The 27,577-nt window shown below is 38.6% G+C and overlaps 2 protein-coding genes and 1 non-coding gene across 13 annotated transcripts in view; 2 read left to right on the top strand and 1 right to left on the bottom strand.

The window, feature by feature from the left end:
- SPICE1 (spindle and centriole associated protein 1) overlaps positions 1-4,110 on the top strand; it is a 49,606-nt gene extending 45,496 nt beyond the window's left edge. For all 3 annotated transcript variants that reach the window (XM_010970812.3, XM_045507256.2, XM_010970813.3), the window contains exons 16-18: positions 1,218-1,320; positions 2,064-2,151; positions 3,370-4,110. In XM_010970812.3, the coding sequence (XP_010969114.1) occupies positions 1,218-1,320; positions 2,064-2,151; positions 3,370-3,423 (245 nt within the window). In that variant the 3' untranslated portion in view covers positions 3,424-4,110. The remainder of the gene's footprint in view (positions 1-1,217; positions 1,321-2,063; positions 2,152-3,369) is intronic.
- CFAP44 (cilia and flagella associated protein 44) overlaps positions 1-27,577 on the top strand; it is a 107,862-nt gene that overhangs the window by 1,009 nt on the left and 79,276 nt on the right. For 7 of the 9 annotated variants that reach the window (XM_010970814.3, XM_045507244.2, XM_045507241.2 and 4 more), the window contains exons 1-6: positions 4,248-9,179; positions 14,470-14,571; positions 16,603-16,758; positions 17,289-17,448; positions 20,724-20,886; positions 25,489-25,591. In XM_010970814.3, the coding sequence (XP_010969116.2) occupies positions 14,475-14,571; positions 16,603-16,758; positions 17,289-17,448; positions 20,724-20,886; positions 25,489-25,591 (679 nt within the window). In that variant the 5' untranslated portion in view covers positions 4,248-9,179; positions 14,470-14,474. Of the gene's footprint in view, positions 1-1,217; positions 1,321-4,247; positions 9,180-14,469; positions 14,572-16,602; positions 16,759-17,288; positions 17,449-20,723; positions 20,887-25,488; positions 25,592-27,577 lie in introns of those variants that run through there. The other 2 variants (XM_045507242.2, XM_045507246.2) reach the window with 2 other exon arrangements.
- Positions 23,627-23,699, bottom strand: TRNAT-UGU (transfer RNA threonine (anticodon UGU)). Its single transcript has one exon. It is a non-coding gene; the product is annotated as a tRNA-Thr (tRNA).

The raw sequence follows: 27,577 nt of genomic DNA, 5'->3' as shown, positions 1-27,577 counted from the left end.
GCCTGCCATGTTCTGGGTACCGGGAGTACTGTGTCGAACAGGACAAGTCCCTGCCCAGCTGACTACTCCAGTATTCAAGTTGGGGAGCAGGCAGTAAACAAATAAGCAAATAAATATATGAGAAAATATCAGTTGGTGATAAGTGCAATGAAGAAGAATAAAGCAGGTCACTCTTAAGAATAATTTTATGATTAAATGAGACATTTATTTCACTAGTTCTTTGAGATTAATAATACTTGCACTTCTGTCATCTCATTTAGTTTTCAGCACACCCTCGGAGTAGACAAAGCTGATAGACCTATTCGGTAAATAAGTAAACTGAGGCACAAAGAAGTTGAGTGATTTGTCTGAAGTTCTGAAGCAAACTGGCATCCTTGTACCTGGCATCCTTGCAACTCTTTGCAACTGTGTAGTTTCCCTTCCAGTGCTTATGTCTGAGATATTCTTTTCTTAGTAAAATTCTTGGTTTCACAGGAGCCTCGGTGGGCTGTAATGATAGAGATAAAAATAAATCATATGCCACGCAAAACCTTTTTTGTTTTCTAGGGTAAACAAGGAATGTGCTACAAAATTGAATAGGGCTTCATTACCTCTTAAAGCCTAGAAATCACTGGTTTTAAGCAGTGGTTCTTAGGAGCCTCTGTGAAACTCACTGAGATGGACATAAAGCCTGTCATTAGTAGATATAGTAAATATTTGATTGATTCTGAAATCAGATACTTCTGAAATCTTGAAAATGTACATAATTATACTTATAATTGGCTACATGATCTCCTCAGCCAACTTTCCCATCCTAATTTAATGTCTGCAGTAATGGTAGTAATGTAATAGATTTAGAGGATTTAAAGTTTTACTGAATAACTTCAGAAATTTCCTCTCCTTTTTTTTTTTTTGGAAAGCTTTAGATAAGCTATTCTGACCAAGCTCTCATGTCCTTTAGGGCCAGCTCTTCATTTCTGTTTCTTGCTGCAGATCTGACATGGTACCACTTGTCTGAACATTCTGGCTCTCTATGAACTGGCATGCTACTGAATTGACACTAGCAACTGAAGTTTCTTGTCTCACAGCTCATTTAAAAAAAAAATCCTTGAAGTGCATTTATGGGCCATAATGATAAAAATGTAGAAAGAACCCTCAAATTTATAATGTGAAATTTACAGTAAGACAGATATCAAGTTAAATTTTAATGAAACTAATGTTTATTCTTATATTTTTAGAAGGAGGAAGGAGGACAATTGAGGTGTCTATTCCAGGAGCAGAAGCCCCAGAAAGCTCAAAATGCAGTACTGTCTCTCCTACCAGTGGGCTAAATACAAGAAGGTAGGGTTAAAATCAAGAACATGGTGGTTTGTATTCTATTCCTTCTGTGAAGAAAGGAAGTGCATAGTGTCTGACATAGATCCAGACAGATTCACTCATGTAGAGAAAATAGAATAATTGGGGAGGAGAATTTTGGGAGGAAAAAAAGTAGTGAGGAACAAGCCTTAATTAAGTAGAAAAGCACTGGGTTGGCTATTGAAAAATGGGATAATAGCACATATGTAGAGTGCTTTATGGGTTACAGAATTAGCAGATAATATATGACAGGGTGGGCAAATTGACCAGCGGTATTTTCTTCCTTTAATAAGTGAAACCGAAGCTCATGGAGCTAATTGGCTGAATTGTCTCGATGGGTCACACGGTTGCTAAATGGTGACACTGAGCATGTCCCTGGCTCTGCCTCCACTCTCCATGCTGCCACTGCACCGCTCTGAGTCTCAGCACTCTTCCACGGCCTTGGCTTCTCCCCTACCCCTGCACATCCATGATACTATAGTGGTCTCTGTACTTTCCGTTCAGTCCTTCTGTAAACCTAAACATAGTCTAAAAAGAAAGTCTATTAATTAAAAAAAGAAGACTTAGGCTGGTGAAAATACCTTGCTAATAATTTACCTCCTTTGGACTTAAGTCATCCATTCCCTTTTAGGTTCTTGCCAGTATTGAGAATTGTGTCTTACATAATTTTTGAAAGTTAATAATAATAACAGATTACTCTCTTTCTGTCTTTCATTTCTCATAAATAGATCTTCAGGGGCTACTAGTAATTCTTCTTCTCCATTAAATGCCAGCTCAGGAAGCGGGCACTTGACACCGCTTAATCCGAGAGCAAAGGTATATGAGAAAATGTGATTGTGAAATGTGTGTAGAGGGTGAGGGAGGAAGCGGGCTGATTTGGCAGTTTCCATGCTTAATTATTATTCCTGTTATCTTAAAGATGATGCAGAATTCCGAGACGAAAAGAAATACAAATTCACCTTCATTAGAGAAAAACAAATAAGCATACACTTCTTTTGTTTCCTAGGGTAGCTAAGGAATAAGATAAAGTTCAATAAGATTTCAACAGGCAGAGACTGGACATTACTATTTCAAGCAAAGCTTTCCAAATAGTGTGGCAAGATACACAGGGGAGCCTTGAATGGGCTATAGGTGTACTGAGATACGAGTTTCCTCAGTCCTTGCTGTGGCTGTGTGAGGCTTGGGATAGCCCGAGCCCTGGGGCTAGTCACTTTCCTTGTCACTCTGCCCCAGGTGCTGTATCTGAGTGTGCACAGAGAGGTGACATGCCACACTTAGGTTATAGCACAAAGGGAAAATAAATGTCTTACATATTCTTTATGTGTTCTGATTTGCAAGAGGAATATACAGAAACTAAGCATCTTACAATATATCCAAAATTTTTGCAAAAGTCATTTTTCTGTGCTGAAAATACAGCAAAATATAGTTCTTTTGACTGTTTGGTCATAGCATATATTCAGGATATCTTTAAAATCACAAACATTACATTTGCGAACGTGAGCTGGCAGCTATTTGATAAGGGGGGGTGCCTTCCTTGTTATTCTTAGTACTAACTTCAGTAATCAGACCAAATAGTGAATGCATCAATAATCATTGAGTACTTATCGACCAAATCAATCAGTAGGCTCAGATGTCGCAGTTGCCCAGCCCTGGAAGATTTGTCCTTTGCTGTTTCTTATATTCTGAAACAGCTTTAATGTAAACTGTTTTATATCATTAGTAACACATTTAATTTACTAAGATCAAATAACTTTTTGTTATTTTAAAAAGCTGTTTCTATGATTTACATAAAATACTGGATTTATTCTTTTTTTAAAAATTAGGCCTCCCAAATCAATGAGGGGATATGCCGACCAGGGAATTTTGGGGAGTGTCTCTGTTAGAGAATAAAAATTGCCAGTAGCAATTTAATTTTCAGTACCTTTCAGCAGTGTAGGATAACTTTGGTTCTGTGTACTTGATAAATAATTGTAAATCTTGAATGGTCTCATGTTCCTGATTACTTTAAATCCTTTTTGCATCTTTGTTCAACAGACCGAGAAACAAAATGAGGAAGGCTGGTTTGCTCTTTCTACCCACGTGTCGTAAGCGAGGTTGAGTTTCACAGTTTGCTCTCAGTAATATATTCTTGACTTCCTACTCCCCTTTCCCTGCTCCTGCTTTCAAGTTTTTGTGTTCTTCTTTCAGATAAAACTTACAAAGATCTCGTGACTTAGTACTAATGGAACAAAGAAATAAAGCAATTATTGTGATTTTTTGACCTTTCAAATAGATTTCTAGCAATCAACCAATCTACAACCTCTTGTGAATAAAATTTTGACTAGAGGGAAATTAAAGTTTTATATCTTAATACATTCAAGGGTTTTTTGGATTAATATCTTTTTATCTTTACCATCTTTATTCAGGTTTTTTTGGGGGGTCTAGTATATCTTAAATATTGATATATTTTATTTTTATCTTTTTCTGAAGAACTAAGTTGCTCTTTGCATATAACTTACAATAAAATGCCTCTGTGTGATTAAAATCTGGCTTTCAGAAAAATTTAACACCTCCTTTTAGGGGAAGTCACTGTAGTCCATCACTTTTTTCCATTAAGTGAGTGTATACTTTTAAAAAGTAAGTGTGAGAATATTTGTTTATATTTACTTCAGCAGGTAAGGGTGGTTGTATATAATATATACAATATTATAAACTTCTTACGTAGCCTTTAAATCTGAAAATGTCATCAGTATTGGCAATGTATATCAAATAAATAACGATCATTGAGCTCAATTATCTAAATGCAGTAACATTGATTTATTGGTTTCTTTAATGTTTGAAACAGAGTGGCGTACAAAACATGGCTATCAGTTTTCCCAGCCCTGAATCTACTGTACTTTCAGGGTAGATTTTTCTTCTAGGCACCTGTTTGGTCTCAGTTATTAGTTCCTGTTTTAAACTTGCCTTTTGAATGGTCTCTGCTCCTTGGCTCTATAGGAATTCTCAGTCTAAGTGTGATGGGCATGGGGTGGGCGAAACACCCTGAAACTTTTTGGGGAACTTCCTCAGACAACACCTTCCCTCCTCCTGAAGTTAAAAGTCACTGTTCTAGGAAGCATCCTATTCATTTTTCATCTGGGCCTCTTCGTTGTGGCAAAAACATTTTCTTCTGGTATCACTGATTTTATTTACGTGAAGTCATCTGTATATATTTGCATTATTGCAGTCTTCCATCTGCATTGCACTTTTTGAAACTTGGTATTTAATAAATACTATTCTTGTCTGGGATATTAAAAAATTTTAGTGTTACTCCATATATTATTGAGATGTCAAGGTGTCCACATTGTTTGTGAATGCATTCTTTTGACATGTATTTTCCTTAATATTCTCCAGCTGGTTGGCTCTTTGTTTTTCCTGTGTATTTCTTTAAACCTCTAAAATGTTTGGTATGACATCTTTAAAAGCTGCTCAAGGTTGATTTAACGTGCAGCCAGAGTTGAGAACCAAAACAAAAAAATCTTTTGCCACTAGCTCACTGGCAACCTGTGGGGCTGACATTTAAGTATTCATCCTGTTCATATTTGTTTTTGCTGATAAAATACAAAAGTAGATTGACAAAACTCCAACAATAATAGATGCAGAGAAAAGGGCCTTTCTTTCTTAGGCTGTCTGAAGTAGTGCTTCTCAACTTTAGCTGCCGTTAGAGTCATTGCGGACCTTCTAAAATTCCCGATGCCTAATCCTCACCCCAGACTAGTTAAATTAGAATCTCTGGGGGAAGGACAGAAACATTCGTGTTTTAAAAACCTCCTGAGATGATTCCAGTGCACAGCCAAGCTTGGGAATCATCATTATAAAGACATTTCTTATCCCCAAGTCATAATTAGTGCATATTTGGTTTTAATTACCTTCATCAGCCCCTCTTTATCAGCTTTCAGAGCCAGCTGCATCAGTGGGTCTTGAGCCCCAACCAGCAGTGTCAGCATCACCTCGCTACGTTAGAAATGAGAGTTCTTGGGCTCTACCCCAGATCTACTGATCAGAAGCTCTTTTAATACGCCTTTCATGTGAGTTGGTGCGTGTTCAAATTTGAGAACCATTGATCTGTAGCATTGCAGACAGGGGAACTCTGCTATATTTGACTGTGATGTACTGCATTTGTATTTACTTTAACAGTCCAAACTCATTACCTGTGTTTAGAAGCAAGTTTTTTTTATAACATATAGGTCCTCCAATTTCCAGCCCCAGAAAGCTGCTGATCACTTGCTAAACTTTAATAAAATTTACAGTTCTCCAATTTGCAGCTTGAAAGAGAAGCTAGATTGATAGTTCAATCCACAGTTGAGGGTATAATCATTCCTATACTGTATAGCAAAATCATTTGGATTGGCAGAATTTAGTAACTGTTTACTTTTTGCGAAGGTACTGTTTTAGCCACAGACTTCTTGACACTGTTATGAGGTAAGTACTGTATCCTTACTCTGCCGATGAAGAAATGAGGTACGAGGAGGTGAGCAGTCTCTTAAGGTCACGTAAGCAGGGAGTGGCGGCACTAGACTGGGGAGGTAGGCCATCTTTCTCCAGGGCCTGTGCTGCGCTGCCCTCTCCCGGCGTGTGCTGTGGAAGCCCCGTGAGGTAGTAGGTGTGCCTTATTGAGCTTGTGCTGTGGCAGGCATGGTGCTGAGCTGCACTAGCCCCTTATCTGTTTAAATCACACAGTAAGCCTATGAGTTGGTCATGTTTAAATGCCACCCACCGCCCTTTACAGATGAGGAAGCTGAGCTCTAGAGGCGGAGGAAGTGACCCAATGTCAGCGTGCTTATAAGAAAGGAAGCTAGGACTTGAAGCTCTTTTCTAAAACAACTATTGGACTTGTACTAACTGGAAAGAAATAACTAATATAGCATAGTGGCCAAGGGCGCAAGGGTTGTCATCAGAAAACTTGGGTTCTCGTGCCATCTCTGTTACTTGGGCTGTGTCCCATGGGCAAATTAATCTCATTTTTCCCACTTGAAAGTCAGGGAGAATACCTTTCTTATAGGGTTGTGAGGATTAAGTGAGGTACATATATGTAAATATGTTAAGAACAAGGACCTGACTCACAAGCATTCAGTAATGATGACTGCCAAGTTTTTGGTGTACAAATAAATACACTGTTCCTTCTGTGTTTCTGGATTTTTTCAGACATTCTGTAGTGAATTTGTGTTTTTCTCAAACTAATAACTGGACCCAGTGCTTTAAATTTAGAGCTGTTTCACCTGAAAAGATGTTTGGAGATTGAAATAAAACATGTTGAGCATAGTATTTGAAAAATGTAACCAACATGCTGTTTAAAAATAAGTTTATCCAATACTGAAGGTGTGGAGAAAAGGGATGCTCCTACACTGCTGATGGGAATGCAGTTGGTGCAGCCACTATGGAAAACAATATAGAGATTACTTAAAAAACTAAAAATAGACTTACCATATGATCCAACAATCCCAGTCCTGGATGTATATCCAGAGGAAACTCTGATTCGAAAAGATACATGTACCCCAATGTTCATAGCAGCACTATTTACAATAGCCAAGACATGAAAACAACCTAAATATCCATCAACAGATGACTGGATAAAGAAGATACGGTATTTATATATAATGGAATACTACTCAACCGTAAAAAAGAATAAAATAATGCCATATGCAGCAACATGGATGGACCTGGAGATCATCATTCTAAGTGAAGTAAGCCAGAAAGAAAAAAAATACCACATGGCATCATTTATATGTGGAATCTTAAAAAAAGACACAAGTGAACTTATTTACAAAGCAGAAAGACTCAGACACAGAAAACAAACTTATGGTTACCAGAGGGGAAGGGAGGTGGGAAGGGTTAAATTGGGAGTGCAAGATTCGCAGATACTAACTACTATATACAAAGTAGATAAACAAGTTTATACAGTATACTGTATAGCATAAGATATTCAAGATCTTGTAGTAACCTATAATGAAAAAAATATGAAAAGGAATATATGCATATATATTTATGACTGAAACATTATGCTGTACACCAGAAATTGACACACTGTAAACTGACTATACTTCAATTAAAAAATTAGTTTATCCTATGTCTTCTGACTTTTTGACACCCTGGATGTACTATTTAATAATTAACAGCAAGGATAATGCTCTTGTTTTTTAATCCTGCAGAATACTTGACTAAGGAGAACATTTTAATGTTCCCAACAAATGCATGGTACAACATTTTTGGAAGATCATTGTGGAACATTATGGAACTAATAAAATATAATACAGACATCTTTTTCTTATCAACTTTATTGAGAAATAATTTATAGACATTAAATGACATCCATACATACATTTAAAGAGAACAATTCATTGACTTTTGGCAGTCATATATATACACAAACCACCACCACAATTAAGACTATTTCTGCCATCTCTAAAAGATTCCTCCTGTCTCTGCAGTGCGTCTATCCCTTGGCTCCAGCCCTAGGCAGCCACTGATCTGCTTTTTGTCACGATAGATTGGTTTGCATTTTATATAAGTGGGATCACACACCTGTATTATTGTTTGTGCCTGGCTTCTTTCACTCATCCTAATTGAAATTCATCCATGCTGTGTGTATCAGTTTCTTCCTTTTTACTTCTGAGTAGTATTCCATTTTATAGATACTTATCCATTCACCTGTCAATGGCCATTTGGGTTGTTTCCAGTTTCTGCTATTTATGAATATGGCTGCTGTGAACGTTCATGTTCAAGCTTTGGACAGATGTTTTTGATTTTCTTGGGTAATATCTTGGACATGGAATGGCTTGTTATGTATCTAACTTTTAAATAAGCTGCCAAATGTTTTTTCAAAGTGGTTGTGCTACTGTGCATTCCCAACAGCAGTATATGAGAATTCCATTTGCTCCACATCCTTCCACATTTGGTGCAGACAGTTTTAAAACGTTTACCCATTCCAGTGGGTGCGGAGTGTAAACATTGTAGCGTGCATCTCCCTGGGGCCTACTGTTACGCATCTTTGCATGTGTTTATTGACGGCTCGTACATCCGATGTGGTGAAGTATTCAAAGTCCTATGCCCATTTAAAAATTAGGTGATTAGTTTTTTTCTTGTTGAATTACAAGAATCCTTTACCTACTCTGGGCACAAAGTCGTTTGTCACATTGCGAAGTTGTAGCCATTTCAAAACGTTTTGTAAGCAGTCAGATTAGTTAGGTACTTAAAAATAAGTATAATCGCTGACTGTGCCACAGAGCAGTTGAAGAGCAGATTGCTGAACCGAGAAATCTGCGAAGCTAGGCCTGTATTTTGTGCGCCTAGAGTCCCGTGACCAAGGAGCCCACAACATAAAATATTTACTTTTAAAGGACAAGATAACATAGTGTAAAACAAAGAAGTAAAAGGAAATTCGCCCTGCGACGTATCTTTGTTGATGATTGTGTGCGATCAGGGCCCCTTTGAGCCATTTTGTATCATTGGGCATATTTTCAAAATTGTTCAGATCATTTCATTTAATTATCAATGAAGCATCCTTAGGATGATGATAATAATATAGCTGGACATAAAAATTAAACTGGGATAAAAAGCTGATAAAATGCTGGGCTTTCTGTTTGGCTTTGATCTTGAGTCATGGACCACGAAATAGCCGGGACCAGAAAGGCAAATAAGATTGAATGTCCTCCGGGCACCACTGCGGTATTTCTCTAAAAAGCTGCTTCTAGGCGGCGCATGAGCTTCACGGACGCCTGTCTCCGCCCTCCTGGAGGCGGGGTGGTGTTGCCGTTGGCAACCGCGGTAAACGGAGACCTTGGGCAGATGCTGTGACTAGGAACTCGCTGCGGAGATCGGCGCCTTCGGTAAGTTTGGACCTCAGCAGCCTGGCAGTTCCCACAACTTCCCAATCTGTTAGAGAGCAGTGAACCTCACTTGGACTTCCCTTAAGGCCAACAAGTGTTCTCCGGGCTTGGCTGGGACACATTCCTTCTCCTTTCTGTGGATCAGACATACGTTTGAAGTGACAACATTCACAGGCATGGAGCTACACACTAGATACAAAGCGGACACTGTTCCTGCCTGCAAGGAGTTCGTAATCCAGGAGTACGAATTAGACCCAGCCGAGCCAGAAGTAGGGAGTCGGTGGGAAATTGCCTGGTTCTGGGGTCAAGCAAGCCACCCCTCTCACGTTAAGCTGTATGACACTCGGCAAGTTGACCTTCTATGCTTTAGTCTCTTCATCTCTAAAAGGGAAGGTGATAGTGCTTACCTCATAGGGTTCTTGTTACCATTAAATAGGAGAATTCAGGTAAGATGTGTGGCCTATGCATGACATGGTAGGTGCACAGTAAATTTTTGTTGCACACAGGTGGATATAGTAGCTCAGTGTGTCAGTCCAGCCAATTATGAGTTGACCCAGATGGCTACTAATGTAAACTTTCTAAGATACAATTTTTAAAAATTGAAGTACAGTCAATTTACAATATTGATGAGAAACCTTTGAGGAGGAGGAGAGGCTGAGGAGGGTCCAGGAAGTGGGGAGGTGGCAGGAGGTGAATTACAGACTCTAAGATGAAGGACCTTTGGGCCATGCCAAGGAATCTGAGTTCTTATTCTATGGCAACAAGGAACCATTAATGGCTTTAAACAAGAAGAATGGTGCACTGCAAGCTGTGTCTTAGAAATATAAGTGGCAGTGCAGAAACGGACCAGAGAAGGGAGAGAATGAGCTGTGGAAATGATGGAAGTGTGACGAGATGAGGGCCACAACTAGGATGGTGACAGGAGAGTAGAAGGGAGGGGATAGATACAAAAGGCTGGATAACTGGACACTTGGCAACAGGACTTGGAGCCAACTGCCTGAACTGAGTGAGAGGGAAGGATTCAAAGAGTACCTGCTCTGCTTTCTCATCTGTAAGATGCACCTAACTCAGAGATTTGAGAAATATATGAAATAATATGTGTAGAATCCTCAGAACTGTGCTTGACACACAGTAAACATTAACAAACCAGGAGCTACTATTCTCTTCACATTTGTATTTCACACTATAAAGTAAAAACAAAGTATCTGTTTATATGCAGTCATCTTTGTGAATCTCAACCTGAACAGCTCTGGCACACTGTTGAGATGGAGTGTTGGAGTTTGTGAGAGTGGGGACCGGGGACCGACCCTGGAATGTAGGGGATGAATCTGAGTACTGTCACTTTGGGGAGCACCCTGTCTGGCCTCCAGCCAACCTCCTTCTAGCAACACACCCGCTGCACCACTGCATACTATGATTTTCTTTTCTGTTTACACTTCCTCAGGGTTGACACGAAACTTGACAGTCTGCCTAAAGAGCTGGTTAACAGAATTAGCCACAGGCTGGACCAATAAGCCTGAGTCCAGGAAACAGATTTAAGATAGTTCTGTAGATAGACTTCCAAATCTAGCTAGTTCAGTTGTATAAGATAGGACATGGTTAGGAACATGCAGATAAGGTTTAGTTATTCTAGTTGGTTACAAATGGATTATGTGAGTCAGGGTATGATAAACCAGCCTTCCTACCCAAAAGATAATGTAATATTAGGCTGCCTTGAAGGAATACAGTGTCCCCAGCAGGTAAAGTGATAGTTTATATCTTCTGGAAAGTATCCGGATCCTTCGAAGAACATACAAAATTGGGAGGGATATATGGTGGATTGGAATTTAATTTCTTGAGCTATCAGGATGCTGAAAAGATTTGAAAACATATTAGCAAGGAATAGTTGAAAGAACTGAGATGCTTTAGCTGGGAAAAGAGAAGATCTGGGGAGGAAAGTAAACCAGCTACAATTATTTGAATGGCTGTAGTAAATGGAAAAACTTGTTCTATGTGTTCTCAGAAGAATAAGGGCCAGATAGACCCAAGTTGCAGGGAGGGAGATTTCATATAACATAAAATGAACTTACTAAAAACTAGAGCTGAGAACATTAACAGAAATGTGCTCATCCTCTTACCTGAAATGTTAAAATTGAAGTTGATCATCTTTAGAAGTGTTCCTTCATTTGTTCATTTATTCAGGGATTAATACATTCATCCCTTCAACTATTTTACATACTGAGTGACAGTCACTGTTATTTCAAAGCTTTACTGTATTAACTTATTGGGATCTGAGAACAACCTTATGAAGTAGGTACTGCACTTTACAGGTGAGAAGGCACAGAGAGGTTAAATACTTGTTTACACCTTACAACTAGTAAGAGGAAGAGCTGGGCTTTGAGCCCGGTCAGTGCAGTTCTAGCCAATACTCTCAGCCTGACCAACACACTAGACTGCTTTTCTAGCGGTGCTGGGCTGAGTATAGGTGTGTGACTTATGTTGGGTGGGAGGTTGGATGGATTAAACCTCTTTCAACTCTGAAGATCCTATGATGTTTATTGAGCCCTAACTGTATTAAAGAGAATGTGTAGTAACTATAGTAAAAACAACTACCATTTTCCAGTACCTACAGGAGTTTTATATAAACCCGTGGTCCTTAACTCTGATTCTTATCCTTGGCTGCACAAAAGAATTATGTAGAGAGTGAGACCCTGAGAATGGTATGTTGTAAAAAGTTTTCCAACTGATTCTAAAGTGCAGCCACAGTTGAGAACTATGGATATAAGATCTCATTTAGTACTTACAATAACTCTGCCAGATGACTTATTATTCTGATTTTACATATAAAAGGACTAACACATTAAGGGATGCTGGGGCTTGGCCCTTGGCCAACTTAACCTTTTTTCCTTGGAGAAACTGGGATGTGAACCCAAGTGTCTGTGGCATCAAAGCCTCATCAGGTTACAATACACCTTCCCAACCCCTTCATTCTAAAAACAAACAAATAAACAAACAAACAAAACAAACAAATAAAGTCTACCTTATTCCATCTCACCAGTTACACTGCTAATCTCTGGCACGCCAGGAGCCCCTCCTACCTGACCTGCTCACCTGCTTTTCACAGGTTCATCAGTCACCCTTTATGACCCCCAAATCTAAAAATCTCAGTATTTTTTGTCCTGTGTCGCTAGTTCAGAAGACAGGGCAAATTCATTTAGCCCCAGTATTTTCTTTCATACTATACACAACCTGGTATACCTAGGTTGGTGATGTTAATGTCTATTGCATGGTGGTATTAGCCACCTGAGGATTATATTGTCTATGATAACAAAAAGTGTGGTACTTTTGTCTTGACACCATTTAACCTTTTGTTGTGGTTCAGATCCTTTGTTTGCAGAGTGGTTCAGTTAGCATAATTGTTTCTTACCCATTTTATGATCAATTTATGAGTAAATTTATTAGGTCTTACAGGCTCTTGATTAGAATCTATACCCAGTTAATGTTCAGTTATAGGATGTTAAAAATGAGTGTATGCAGACAAGGAAAGACTAAAGGGTAGGAAATGATCTCATGAAGCTTTTATTGGTGGGAAGCAGGAAAGAAAACTGAGATGTAACTCACTGAGAGGTACTTGACCTACTGTTGCCGGCTTTGAAGGGAGCCGTGACCCAGGGAATGCAGGCAGCCTCTGGAAGCTTAGAAAAACTGACCTACAGCCAGCAGGAAAACAGAGACCTCAGTCCTACAACCACAGGGAACTGGATTCTGCCAACAACCTAAGTGAGCCTGGAAATAGATTCCTCCCCAGAGCCTTCAGAAATGAAGAGGGTTTGGCCCACACTTTGATTTCAACCTTGTGAGACTCTAAGCAGAGAACCAGCTGAGTCACAACTGTGCTTGGATTTCTGACCCATAGAACTGGGAAGATAATAAATGGGTGCCATTTTAAGCTGCTAAATTTGTATGACAACAATAGGAAAGTGAAACAATACCTGTTTACAGACTGAAGTGTTATTGAAATTTGCAGACTAAAATTTTTCATTTAGTTCTTAATTGAATAGCAACAATAGAATATCAGTTCAGTTTTGTTGAGGGACTGCCTTACCTCCACCTATTTGGGGCCTGCATCATGGCACTTTAGAGAGTAGTTTCGTTTCCTTCCAGTACCTTAAATGTTGATTTTTATCAAGGAAATCTTCATTTAGAGTGCTGCTTCAATCATGATGATCAGACCATCCTGGTCAACCTCAGATGGGTCTGAATCAGTGATTTAGAAGAGAAGTTTATTCTGAGATGATATGAAAAGAGAATTGTCAATTTCTTTTTCTTAGACTGTAAACTGTTTAGAGCCAAGGGCTGTATAGTGCTCATCTTTGTATCATCTGCAGGGCCTGACATAGTATCATCTGTATATAAAGATGACCAATAGTTTTAAGAATTGAACTGCTTTAAACTGTGGAGAACCTTGAAATCAAGGGAGGAAATGGCATTGAGATATGTTTGTGGCTATCTGAACATGTTTACCCACAGTATGTGATCATCTGCAACCAACCTGCCATAACTGACGCTGCTTTGTAATAGCAGATATTACTTAATTATTCATTCTAAAGTGAGTCACTTGTATGAGCACAGAAAGCAAGCCTGTGTATCCAAACTGAAAGGAATATAAAATGTACTAGATGATAGAATTTGGATTTTAAAGATCTCCCATCACCTGTGTCTTCAAATGCCTCTTCCTTAACCCCAGACATGATTTAATCTTCTTGCTAGATGCACGCACAGCACCCTATTTTTGGTAACACTCATTATATTTTAATTGCTTGTTTAACACCTATCTTTCTAAACAAGCTCCACGAAATTAGGGATCATACCTCTCTAGTTCAGTACCATAATTTAGCTAACATAAGATTTGATACATAGAAGGTGTCCTCAACAATATTTAAAAATTGAAATTGGTTAGTAACACCAGGGGAATTTGATGATGGGAGGAGGAAGAGAAGGAGGTAAACCAAAGGAAGGCTGGCAGAGGGTTAATTTTTATTTTCACTGTGGCTTTCTGGAAAACCAGAGGGCACCACGGTGAAAAGTTTGCCTGGAGGAAGGGAATATCTGATTATATTTTGCCATTCTGCAGAGGTCTCTGATGGTGGCTGTACCCACCTGATGGTAAAGTCATTTTGGATACCATGCAAACATAGGATTATCAACACACATGGTGTTTGGTTCTCATGGAATTTGGGGCAAAAAAATCTGTCAGTGATTTCTATTTTACAGCTCTCTCTATTTCTCTCTCTCAATTTTGTGCTTACAGAGGAAATGAAGGAACCAGATGATCAGGATACTGATGGGGGAAAATCAGATAGATCAAAGAGTGATGAAAGGCAGTCTCGGTCCTTTAAATCTGCAACAAGATGTAAGTAAAGATTATAATTTACACTTAGGGTCTTTATTATTAAATTCAGGTAGAATAATATTTAAAGAATACATATCTAAGTGTATATGACAGAATGATATTTATTCATTTAATTCCCTTATTAAACCTTAAGTTCTTTAAGAGCAGAGTCTGTGTTTTAATCATTTCATCTCTAGCTCCTGGAACACAGAAGGTACTGTCATCTCTGTGTTGATAATGACCTATCTTCACATCTGCTGGCTTTCTCCTGTAGGGTCTACAAAGTCTTTAATGGACTTCTCTTACACCACTGTAGTGGAAAAGAAGAGCTGGATTTCAGTTTTGAGTCCTGGGTCTACCACTTTGAGATGTTTGATCTTGGATAAATTATTTCACCTTTCTAAGCCTCAATTTTCTCACCTATTAAAATGATGACTGTGAGCTGTTTGAAGATTAAATTGGATGACATGCATGGAAGGATATCACAGAGTGCAGATGGAAGGGGAAGTGAAGGATTTTTAAGATTAATAATTTTTAATAATTAATAAGAGTTTTAAAAGATGCTGCCTTTTTCTGACTGAACATCATGGTGTTAGGTAGCCTGGTGGAATCTTGACTTTTTTTAGTTCTAATCCTAAATATAGTTTCAGAAATACAGTTTTTACTATCCAGTTACAGGAGATCAGGTCCTGGGGAAATCAATTCATTTACAAAATTTACATTAAATTCTGTATGGTTACCAAAGGGGAAAGGTAGGATAAATCGGGGGGGAGGATAAATCGGGAGTTTAGGATTAGCAGATAGAAACTACTATGCACAGAATAGCTAAACAACAAGGTCCTACTGTATAACACAGGGAACTATATTCAATAGCTTGTAATAACCTGTAATGAAAATGAATATGAAAAATAAAATTTATATGTAGAACTGAATCACTATGCTGTATAGCAGAAACTAACACAACACTGTAAATCAACTATACTTCAATTTAAAAACAAATGATTTATTCTCCTTTATCTGTGTTCACTGCCAATTCCTTTATCAATGATTCTCTCATTCTCACTGGCAGTCTTAACTCATATAATGGCAACTTGAACTCTGTTCCCAGGGGTAAGTCGCAGGACGACGCGTCAAGTTTTTAGTGTTGAGATGGGGAAATAATTTTTGCTTGGGATGGTCACAAGAAAGATCTAAGATACCTGTTAAATGGTGTTATTGGAGGGTAGTTACCCAAGGCTCTCCCTTGGGGGAATTCAAGCAGTGGGGCCCATTTAGGTGCCCAAGATAATTTTTTTTTTCTATACAAATACACGAATCCTACAGAACCGTGTCCTGTTGTCTTGCTAATTGGCTTGGCTTAGCTTTCCCACCTCATCTATGTTAGTCTTGGGCCTTATTCCTCATCTTTTAGCCTCATCTCAAATAGATCTAGTCGGTGGTTCTACTGTTTCTGGCATACTTACCATTTCTGCCTTGTTCTCCTGAAAGTTCACCCCGCCCTTTCGCCTGCTTGACATGGTATATTTGAACCATACCCATGTTTGGACTTGATCTGAATGTTGGCTTATACCTAGGTCTGTTCTACTCCCATTCCAACTCTCTTTCTCTTCTAGCTTATCCTGAAGCAAACAGTCTAACTTATTCCTGTGATATCACTCAGAGGTAGTCATACCCAGACAAGTTTGTTCTTGAATGTGCATTATTTATCTTTGACATAAAAGGTCCTTATAAATAATAAGTTTTGGTCAAATCAAATTGAATTAAAAAAGTAATAGCAGCATACTTGACCAATCTTCTTTTCTTTCTATTTTATTTTCTTGTAAGTGGAAGTGGACTGGAAATGAAGTGAAAACAGAGATTAACTCACAGGAAAAGCTTTTAAAAATTTTTGTAAAGTTATGAGTGACCAAATAAAATGATTTTTGTAGGGATTTTTGAGCTTAAAATTCATTCAACTTAGAACACAAATGAATTGGAAGTACTAGCTACTTTGGAAATAAGAAAATATTTCATTAAAATTTAGAAATTATTAAAACAAAGGATTTTTAATAGCTGCTATGAAAGAGGATTACAAATCTTTGGAAGATACCACAGACGAAACATTTACTGAAGGGGAAGAATCATATTCAGGGGACAATGACTCATATATGGAACATTTGGAAAGAAGTTCAAGTTCACTTCAAGATGATTATGCAGAAAGCACTGGTGGTAAGTATTATTAGGTTTTTTTTTTTAAAATCAGTTCAGTAGTTGTCACTGTTTTAAAGACAAATTGCCCAAACTGAACAGTTGTAAATCCATTAAAAAAAATTGCAAGATATGTGGGGGTGATAAAAGAAAGAGCATCAATCTTATGCTGATAGGGTGGTTTAGCAGCTCTGGGGTTGGCTAGTCTATTTCTGAGGATCACATACTCTCATACTGGGTTTTCCTGGGGAGTGGGGATGGTCTAAAGAGTGATCTACCCCAGATTAGTGAGAACAACTCTCTCTTGGAACTGACTGGGAACTGTTCTTTGGGACTGCTGGGATCATGAGCAGGGCTCAGCGTTCACCCTGATGCACACAGGCGTGTGCCTCGGTGCCCATGCTCATTAGTGGGTGGCATCCTATGTTCGGGCCAGTAGTCGTAGTTACTGCTGGAGTAAGACAGACTGGGTACATTGCTCCCGTCTTCATGAAACATGATTTTAGGATTGAGCAGACACTCTTCTTAGTTAAAACATTTTAACTTTTTAGAATCTCAGTATATGGAAACTCCTGTCCCAGCTGCAGAAGAGGCAGAGGAGGAAGTTAAGAAGAAAATATCAGAGAGCTTCTTCTACAACTATATGGAACTTGTTTCGATGCCTTTTGTGACTCCGGATTCAAACATACCACTGGATCTTCTCACACTTGTGTATCCACTCCAGTTACATACATATAGTCTTGGAATTTCAGCTTCTTAGGTCAGGGGTTGGCAAACTAGAGCCCATGCACCAAATCTGGCCCCTGGCCTTTTTTCCTAAATAAAGTTTTATTGGAACACAGCACTGCTCATTCATTTACCTTTTGTGTATGGCTGCCATCACACTGCAAGGGCAGATTTAAGCAGTTACAACAGAGACAATCTGACCCACAAAGCCTAAAATATTTACTACCTGGCCCTTTACTGAAAAAGTTTGCCAACCCCTGTCTTGGGTCATTCTAAAAAGCTTGGCCTTTAGAGAAGCTGAGACAGAAAAGCTTGCTCTTAATTTAGACTAAGATTTTGTTTGATGCCAAACAACCGTAATGAGAAATGATGATTTTTCTGGCTGTCCTTTCAGGAGACGTGATGAGGAGACCAGGAGGCCTCTGATCCCCATTCACCTCCTCTACCAGCCTGGCAGCCTCTTTTCAATGACTGTCAGTTAAAATCTTTGATCTCCCTTCTTGAAACACTGATGGGGCCACTGCCAGGCATTAGTGCTTTCACAGTATTCATCACATGAGGTACAGAGAAGACAGCCTTGAGGAACAGAATCAGAGGCCTCCTGGTCTCCTCATCACGTCTCCTCTCGGTAACTTTGCTTGTGCTGCCTTCTCCTGGCCCCCACCTCGGGGGACTTGCTGCTCCAGGCTGCAAGGATCTCTGTGTTAGAGAGAGAAGCCTAGTTTGTAAATAATGGAGTCAGAGAGGCCTTGACTTTTGGCACAATGCGTGAATCCTTTCCACACACGCTGGATGAGTGGCTGCATAAGCTGTAGATTTTTTTTTTTAAACACTTTCACAACCAGAGCAATCACACAAAGTTATCTCATTTTTGAACAGCTTGCATTATTAGAGAGCTCTTCCAGGCCTTGAATCAAAACCTGCCTCTCTGGAATGTCCTGCATTAGACTTAGTCCTACTCCCTAGAGATGGAACAAATGTAATCTCTATTTCTTGTGAGAAGCTCAAAGAAGTCAGCTGTCATATATCCCCCATGTACTCTTTCAATTCTTTATCTACTTCAGTTTTAACATTTCTGTCTTCTAAATCAATCAAGAAATGTGTAATTTATAACATATCACCTAAACCACAGCATAAGTCATAAAAGACGCCAAACAGAACTTAACAGGGTATTTAAACCCCGTTTTAACGCAGAGGTCCTCAATGGCCACGAATGAACAGTGAGGGCCCGGGGCCTCTGATAGGAAGTTAGGAAGAAGAGCCAGAAGGGAGGGTAAGATAAAACAGAAGGGAGTTGAATGTATATCAGAACACCTGAAGAGGTGAAAACACTTTCAGAGCTCTGCTTAGGGGCTGCCTTGTCCTCTGGGGTTAGAAGGGAAAGATCAGGCTCCAGTTATGAATTCATTCATTCATTCAACTCACTCACTCACTCATTCAACTTAATAGGCTCTAAACACTGTGGTCTGCATTCCAGGAAGCAGAGAGGAGTGAGAATCAGTCTCTGCCCTCAAGCAGGTTGTGATTTATAGGGCAAGAGTTTGGGAAGTTACAGTCTCACCCACTAAGATCGAAGCAGCAGCAAGTAAGAGTCATCTCCCTGAAACTAGACATGGTAATACTAGGTAGCCGATCCTATCTCTGATTCCCCACTGTCATCCAAGGTCGTGAAGAGATGGCAGCCCACTTCTACTCTCACAGTTACAGACATACTTTCAGCCCTCTGAAGTATGACACTGGCGCCTGGGAAAAGGGAAAGGGGAGGAGGAAAAAGGAAAGGTGAGAGCGTAGTCTGGGGAGAGGGAAGGAGAGGGTAGGCAAAACTTCTGCCCTGCACCGGACTCTGGAAGACCAGGGACTGTCGATTCCACTCTTTTCTTTGTAAAGAGTCCTTGGATATTAACCACGAGGCCAGAGCAGCTTCATCTAGAGCTTGGATCACATATTTACTCATATGCCTTTATAAGATTCAGTTTTAGGCATTTATATCTTTTAAATTGATAAAATTCCTTTTTCTTGAACAGATCAAATGTTCTGAAATATTCTCTCTCTCTTTTTCAATTTAACTGTTAGACAATGAGATAAGGAAAGTAACTTGTAGTTCATTATAATTTGTATGTACTTTACAATTCAAATCGCATTCATTAAAATCTTTTTTTTTTACATTCTATATATCCTTCTTGTTAAAAGTTCCACATAATTTCTTTCTCTGAAAATATTTACTTAGAAATAAGGTGAATTCTCTAAAATCAGATTTTTTTTAAATAAGGGCTCAAGAAATAAAGATTTCTCCAATGATTCTTCAACTTTTGTGTTCAGCAGTGAGTTCTTCGAAAATAGGAATCTATTTCCTTAAGATACACTATAATATGTTTCTTTGGCAAGCTATAATTTCTTTAATAGATTGATCTATTATTACATTTATATCTTGGGTTATAGTAATTTGAATTTGAATGGAGTGATAAAGTACATTTAAAAGATGTTTTATAACTCAGATTTTTAAAACCTCTATTTTGAATTAATGCAGTTTTACTCTATAGCATAAATGCACACACACATATACACTCATCTACACACCCATACACACTAATAATCTCAGAAAGGAAATGTTAGGGTATTTATTTTATATTCTTACATACTACATATTATTTAGTCAGTTTTCATGGTTTTTCATGTGATAACATTTCAATTATATTTATGTGAATTTATTACATAATCACTGGTGTGTCAGAATTTCACAAGCATGTCAGAATTTTAAACGGCTTATCTTTCAGCATCAAGGAAGAGACCTACAGGATCATTTTACTGTGTTCAGTCAACAAACTAAACAGGCATTAGGAGAACAAAGATGACAAAGACAGACTTCCTCCCGCATTATGATGTGATTTAGTTTCAGCAGGAGAGAGGGAAATGAAATTATTTAGGGGACAACTTTACTCTCTATAGTACCCAAATTGAAAGTTTAACTTGATTTTTTACTGCAAACAAAATTAGTATGCTTTCAGGATTTTCCTAAGAAAATTAAAATATTGACTAAATCAGAGTAGGAGAATTTTTACATAATTTAAAAACAAGATTGCATTAGTAATACATTTTTTAAAAACTCTGAGTTTTGGTGTAAAATTCATACTTCAACACTGAATCTTTATCTAAGGATTTGGGTTTTTTTTTTTTTTTTTTAACATATTGATTTCATTGCTTTTCCTGTCTCTAGGGTGGTTACTTTGGTTCACCTCTTTTCCTTAGCAGCTTTCCCTCAGACATTCCTTTGGTTATGACTGCAGAAAGCGGGCCAACCTACAACTTCTGGACAGCAATACCGTGATGTACATAGCTGGGAACCAGCTGATCCTTCTAAATTTGAAAACCAAGGAACAGACCTACCTGCGAAGTAGCAGTGGCAGAGGAATTGGTGTCATTGGGGTATGTCTTTACTAACTTAGAAAAAAAATTCTTTGTTCTGTAGACCAGCTGGACTATGAGGTGCCAGGGCCACATGCAGTACTGTGGGATTACATGAAATGCACAGCAGTCTTTAAGGCATTTTCTTGGGCTATATACATACGTTTTATTTTTGTTTATTACCAGGTTCCAAAGCAGTCACCTTTAGAACTTAGGTTGAAAAGGACACAGCTTTAAGTCAACTGGAGATGGTATGAGTCTAAAAGAGGTAGACATAGAAAACTTAGATGTTAAAAATAAAACTCTACAGAGAACTTATTTTGTGCCATAAATTCTAAATATATGTATGCATATAATGAGTTTAAAAATCTCTTTGAAGTCTTTGAGTTAATTTCATCCTCTATGTGAGTAATCTGTGGTAGTAAATGTGTGGATTTCAGTTCCGTGATTGCAGCCACTGCTTTCACTGACATTATCCCATGCAATAGTACACTATTATATTAATAATACTACCATCTCATTTTGCAGATAAGGAAACCAGGGCTAATAGAGGTTCAGTGACTTCCCACAGTCATGCAGGTTTTTCACACTGAATGGTATGTTGCTATTCTGCAAAAACACTGTGGTGAATAACACAAATGATAATTCACATATGAATTAGAGCTAAATGCCAGGTAAGATGTGAACATAGAGTTGAACATTAGAGATGAAGTACAGATTGCACACTCAGTAGTTTCGAGCAGTTGACAAAAGGATCTGTGTGTGATTTGGAGCCTCTCTTCATCCTCAGGTGTCTGTCTCCATCAGTCATCATCTTTCTTGTATCTTCAGCCTCTACTTCCTTGGGCTTTCCATCCTCAGCCCAAAAGCAAACTAAATCAACTTGTTCTCAGTTTAAAAGGCTCCTCTCTGACCATACATTCTCTTTACCCAGTGACCTTTAAGCTTTCATCCAGAGCCAAACATCTGCTGTCTGTTTCCCCATCACCTCACTAAGGTGACCAAAGGCCCTCTTAATAGCCAAATCTGAAGAATACTTTTCTAATTACCTGACCTCCCTGTAGCAATGGCCCCACAACTGAGCTTTACTCTTGGCTGTTTTTCTACTCTCTGCTCCTTAAAGCAGGTGTCCCTAGATCTACTCTCACCAGTAACCAATGGCCTGAGGGATGCCTCTCGGTGTCACTGGAGTCATGAGAGGACCATCCGTTCAGATGAGGCTGAGAGAGACAATGAGGGAAAGGAGGAGAAATATACAGGATTGGGGGCTGAAACAAGCAGCAGTTCCACATGAGATGCTCAAGAGGGTTTCTAGAGGGATCGGATCCAAATACCAAATCCCCACTCCTGCCCTTCCTGCTGGGTGTGAGCAGACCAGAAGGAACTAGGAGGTGCAGGGCCCTCTTCACAGCACAATGCTGAGGCCAGGGCTTCTGGCAGAAAGACTGATGTGGCTCCAGCAGAGAGAATGGGCCAAGCCTGCAGGAAGCAGTGGGAAACAGTTTGATCGGGTTAGATTTAGTTGTGAAGTGGAGGTGAGTGAGGAGGTTTTGAAGATTCTTGATCTGGGGAGTGAAGCAGGGACATGGCAATGGGATGGAGAAGATGAGGAAATCTGAGACCCAAAAACAGGACTTAGATTGCCTAAGGATGTGGTGAGATGAAAGAGTCAAAGATAATCTCAGGTTTGTTTCCTTCTTGATCATCTATCTGGATATAGCATGTGTATATAATTAAGTCTTTGTCTTCAGGGAGTTTGTTATAAGACGAATTAATGAATTCAGCAAGAATTTATTGTATAAAACTCTGCAGCCAATGCTCAAAACATGCAGGGATTCAGAGGAAGAAGGGTTCATGACTCCTGTGAATTCAGAGTTTAAAATCCATCTAAAGAGACAGGATCCATATTAAAAAGCAAAAAACCCCAAGGCTAGATGTATACAAGTACCTGGTACTGTGGGACCAGCTGTTGCAAATGTTCATGGGCCCAAGGTGAGGGTCACGGGCTCTCTGGAGGGAAGTCAACTGGGGCCATCTTGGGGTGTCATGAGCCCTGGGGTCCACACCATCTGCAGAGGACTCAGCAATATCTAACTCACTTGTTTTTCTATCACTTTGTGGCCAACAGGAGTTTTGGAATGCCCATTTTACTTTGCTATATGATAATTTGGCTTGAGGTCAGTGCTTAGGGATGTAGTGAAGTCAAGAATGTGGTCAAGAATGCTCACCCTAAACTGTACCCCCTGGACTCCGAGCACTCGTGTGTCCACGGGGCTCGTCTCCATGTGTGCTGGGGCTTCTGGAGTCTGGATCGTGACAGGGGCCTTCCTCCACTGCCCACATTGCTTCACTTTTTCTGAAACAGTTATCTATTTGTGGATGAGCAATTCTTCCGTGAGGCTATGAGAAACCTGTGAGAAATGTGTTCCGGGGCATATAAACTATCTTCCAGAAAAGATAGGGTGAATCTATATGTTGAGTATGACTATGAGTATATAGTGACTTACTGTTCCAGGTCTCCACTAAAAATAAAGCAAAACAGCAAACCCAACCCCACAGCAGCTTCTGATCTGGAAGAGCAGAAGTATTTTTACTTACTATAGACAAGACCTAAACAGGTGAAAGATTTGCCTGAATGCCCATTCAGATTTCTGTGACCCCCATATCTTACAGAATATTCCCTTGTAAGTGGGGAATCTAGAAATGTCTCAATGCATTTCTCACTAAATTCATAGAATCTACTATTTGTTGTTGGTAGCGCTGGAGGTACTGAGGATTGAACTCAGGACCTCATGCTTACAAGGCAAACACCCTGCCCCTGAGCTATACCCTCCCCTTGAATCTACTACTTTTTAGTTCCATTTTCTTCTTAGCCCCAACACCTGGCTTGAATCCACGCTCTTGCATTTACCAGCTGTATAACTTCAAGCAAGTTACTTAACCTCTCTTTTCCTCAGTTTCCCCATCAATAAGGTGGGAATAAAAATGATATACAACCTCACAAGGTTGATGTGAAATTTAAGGAAATTAATTCATGTCAAACTTAGTGTCTGGTACATAGTAAGTACTCAATAAATGTTATCTGTTTTCAACATTATCATTATCTCACTGAGTATCCATCCTATAAACACAAGCCTTGTTCCAAGCTGAAGTGATGGGTATTTACTTGAATTGAAGAATAAAAGGCGACTTACCAGTTGGAAGACAGCCTGTTATGGGTCTTAGGTTCCCACATGCGGAGGGATGAAGAAGAGCAAGAACCTAATCTTGGGTACAAGGACTTCCAGTGCCCTCTGTGCCCGAGAATACTCCCTAAGGTATATAATCAGGAGTTGCAAAATGGTAACTGAAAGTGGAATTTTATAAATGTGTGTTTTAAATAGCTTTTCTTATAACAGCCTATTTTTATTTTTATTTTTTGACTACTCATTTACTCTTCCTGCACATTGGCAGGAATAAACAAAAGTAACAGAAGTGAACCTACGATTCCATCCAATTTATATGGCTATTACTGAAATGCTGACACAAGTAGTTTGTCAAGGGCTTATTTACTATATTTTCCTCTACTTCTGGCTTGGAAATATTGTTATCTTTCACACTTCCACTAAGTTTACATCCATTTCTGGTAAGTTTGTCCAAGGTGAAATTTTAGAAATTGTGATGTAACCTACTCTGGAAACATGAATTTTTTAATTCAAATATGTAAGTTAATTTATATGCAGGGTAAACAATTCATCTAACTCAGCTGTTCTCCAAGAGTGCCCCCCCCCAACCCCGAGCCAGCAGCATCAACATCACCTGGGAACTTGTTAGAATTGTAACTGAATTCTCAGGTCCCAGACCTGATTTACTAATCAGAAACCTGGTGTTAAGGCTTGTAATCTGAGCTTTAATAAGCCCTCCCTGTGATTCTGATGCCTGCTCAATGTTCTAGCTTCTTCTGATGGCAATTTTTTAAATTGTAGAGTTAGACATGCCTCTATTAATGAAAGTGAAACTTAAATGAGTATTCTTCTTGTTTTCAGTTTAAGTTATATTCATTGTCAAGAATTTGTTAGATGACCTTTTTTTTTAATTAAAGTATAGTCATTTACAATGTTGTCAATTTCTGGTGTATAGCATAATGTTTCAGTCATATATAAACATACATATATTCGTTTTCATATTCTTTTCACCATAAGTTACTATGAGATATTGAATATAGTTTCCTGTGCTATACAGTATAAACTTGTTGTTTATCTATTATATATATATTAGTATCTGCAAATCTTGAACTTCCAATTTACCTCTTCCAACCCCCTTTACCCCTGGTAACCACAAGTTTGTTTTCTATGTCTGTGATTCTGTTTCTGTTTTGTAGATAAGTTTATTTGTGTCTTTTTTTAAGATTCCACATATAAGTAATATTATATGGTATTTTTCTTTCTCTTTCTGGCTTCCTTCACTTAGAATGATGATCTCCAGGTCCATCCATGTTGTAGGAAAAAGATGCCTAGTTTTGAGTTTTCTACTGGAGTTGATCCTAATAAATTATAAAGTAACAGATACTAAGTACTGTATTAATAGAACTGTTTATATGACAATTTCCCTTTTAATACTTTAGTGAGATTTTATTTTTTATAGGTTCACCCATATAAAACTTGCTTCACAGTAGCAGAGAAAGGAGTTTTCCCAAAGATTATCATTTATGAATATCCTTCTTTGAGGCCCTACAGAATCCTTCAAGGTGAGTCCAGTAGAATCTCTAAAATATCCCATGTTCAAGGTTAACAACATTCTGAAGATGTAACATTGTTGTAGCATCAGGTTCCTCCAGAGAAACAGAACTAGTAGGAGGTAGAAGAGAGATTTATTCAAAGGAATTGGCTTATGTAATTTTGGGGGCTGGCAGGTCTGAAGTTGACAGGGCAAGCTAGCAGTCTGGAAATTCTTGGGCAGGAATTGATTCTACATCTTCAGGCAGAATTTCTTCTTCCTCAGGGAAACCTCAGTTCTGCTTTTAAGTGCTTTCAGCTGATGGGATGAGGCCCACCCTGGTTATCAAGGATAATCTTTAAAGTCAGCTGATTAGAGATGTTGACCACACCTACAAAATACCTTCATAGCAACATCCAGAGTGGTGTTTAATTGAATAGTTGATACTGTAGCCCAAGTATCTTACAATTCTGTTTTCCACATAATTAATTTCAGCAGTCGGTTTTTAAGAAGGATTTTATTTTCAGAGCAGTTTTAGGTTTACAATAAAATTGAGAGGAAGGGTCAGAGATTTCCCATATACCTCTCCCCTCACACATGCATAGCCTGCTCATCAACACCACGTCTCAGAATTGCGCGTTTTCACCAAGAATGAGCCAACAGTAATGCCATAACCACCCAAAGTCCTTAATTTCCCTTAAGGTTCCTTTTGGTGTTGTATATTCATTTAGACAAATGTATAATGATATCTGTCCCTCATTATAATATCATTCAGAGTATTTTCACTGTCCTAAATACCATCTGTGCTCTGTCCATTCATAACTGCCCCGTCCCCCCTTGGCAACCACTGACCTTTTTATTGACTGTATAGTTTTGCCTTTTCCAAAATGTCATATAGTTGGAATTATACAGTATATAGCCTTCTCAGGTTGGCCTTTTTTTACTTTGTAATGTGCATTTCAGTTTCCACTATTTGATGGCTCAATAGCCATTTCTTTTCAGTGCTGAATAATATTCCATTGTCTGTATGTACTACATTTTATGTATCCATTCACCTACGAAGGGGCATCTTAGTTGCTGTCATTCATTTCACTTATATATAAGCTTATCTGTAAGCACTCATTTTACTTATACACAAGCATATATATGTATATATACACACACATACATAAGCATACATAATCTAATACATTGTTGCTTTTGTTTGGAACAGACTCTTATCTGTTACATCAATTAAGAATAAGAAAAAGTTTTTATTTTACCTTCATATACTCCTTTAATGCTTTTCCTTTATTTATCTAAATCCAAATTTCTGACATTTTTCTTCTAAAGAACTTCTTTTAACATTTCTCATAAGGGAGGTCTCCTGGCAACAAATTCCCTCAATGTTTGGTGGTCTGTAAAACTCTTTATCCATCATTTTTGAAAGATAATTTTGCAGGGTGCAGAATTCTAGGTTGGTGGGGTTTTTTTCCTTTCCTTTTAACACTTTAAATAATTTCACTCCACTCTTCTTGCTTACATGATTTCTGAGGAGAAGTCAGATGTAATTCTTATCTTTGTTCTTCTATAGATAAGAGTTTTTTTTCTCCTCTGGATGTTTTTTTTTCTTCCAGTATTTTTTCTTTGTCTTTCATTTACTGTAGTTTTTTGTTTGTTTGTTTGTTTGTTTGTTTGGCATTTATCCTGGTTGGTGATATCTAAGCTTACTAGATCTGCAGTTTGGTATCCGACATTAAGTTGGGAGAAATTCTCAGTCATTATTATTTTAAATATTTCTTATGTTCCTGTCTCTCTTTCTTCTCCTTCTGGTATTCCCATCACACATATGTTCCACTTTTTGTATTTGTCCCACAGTCCTTAGCTCTTCGTTCTGTTTTGATCAGTCTTTGTTCTCCTTGCTCTTCGGTTTTTGAGGATTCTGTTGAGACACCCTGTAGCTAAGAGATTCTTTCCTCAGCTGTGTCCAATCTAGTAATCCCATCAAAAGCATTCTTCATCTGTGAGAGTGGTTTTT

The sequence above is a fragment of the Camelus bactrianus genome, chromosome 1 (genome assembly GCF_048773025.1).
Source record: "Camelus bactrianus isolate YW-2024 breed Bactrian camel chromosome 1, ASM4877302v1, whole genome shotgun sequence".
Lineage (NCBI taxonomy): Eukaryota > Metazoa > Chordata > Mammalia > Artiodactyla > Camelidae > Camelus > Camelus bactrianus.
The sequence above is the reverse complement of the archived record's forward strand: the minus strand, read 5'-3'. Positions and strand labels throughout refer to the sequence as shown.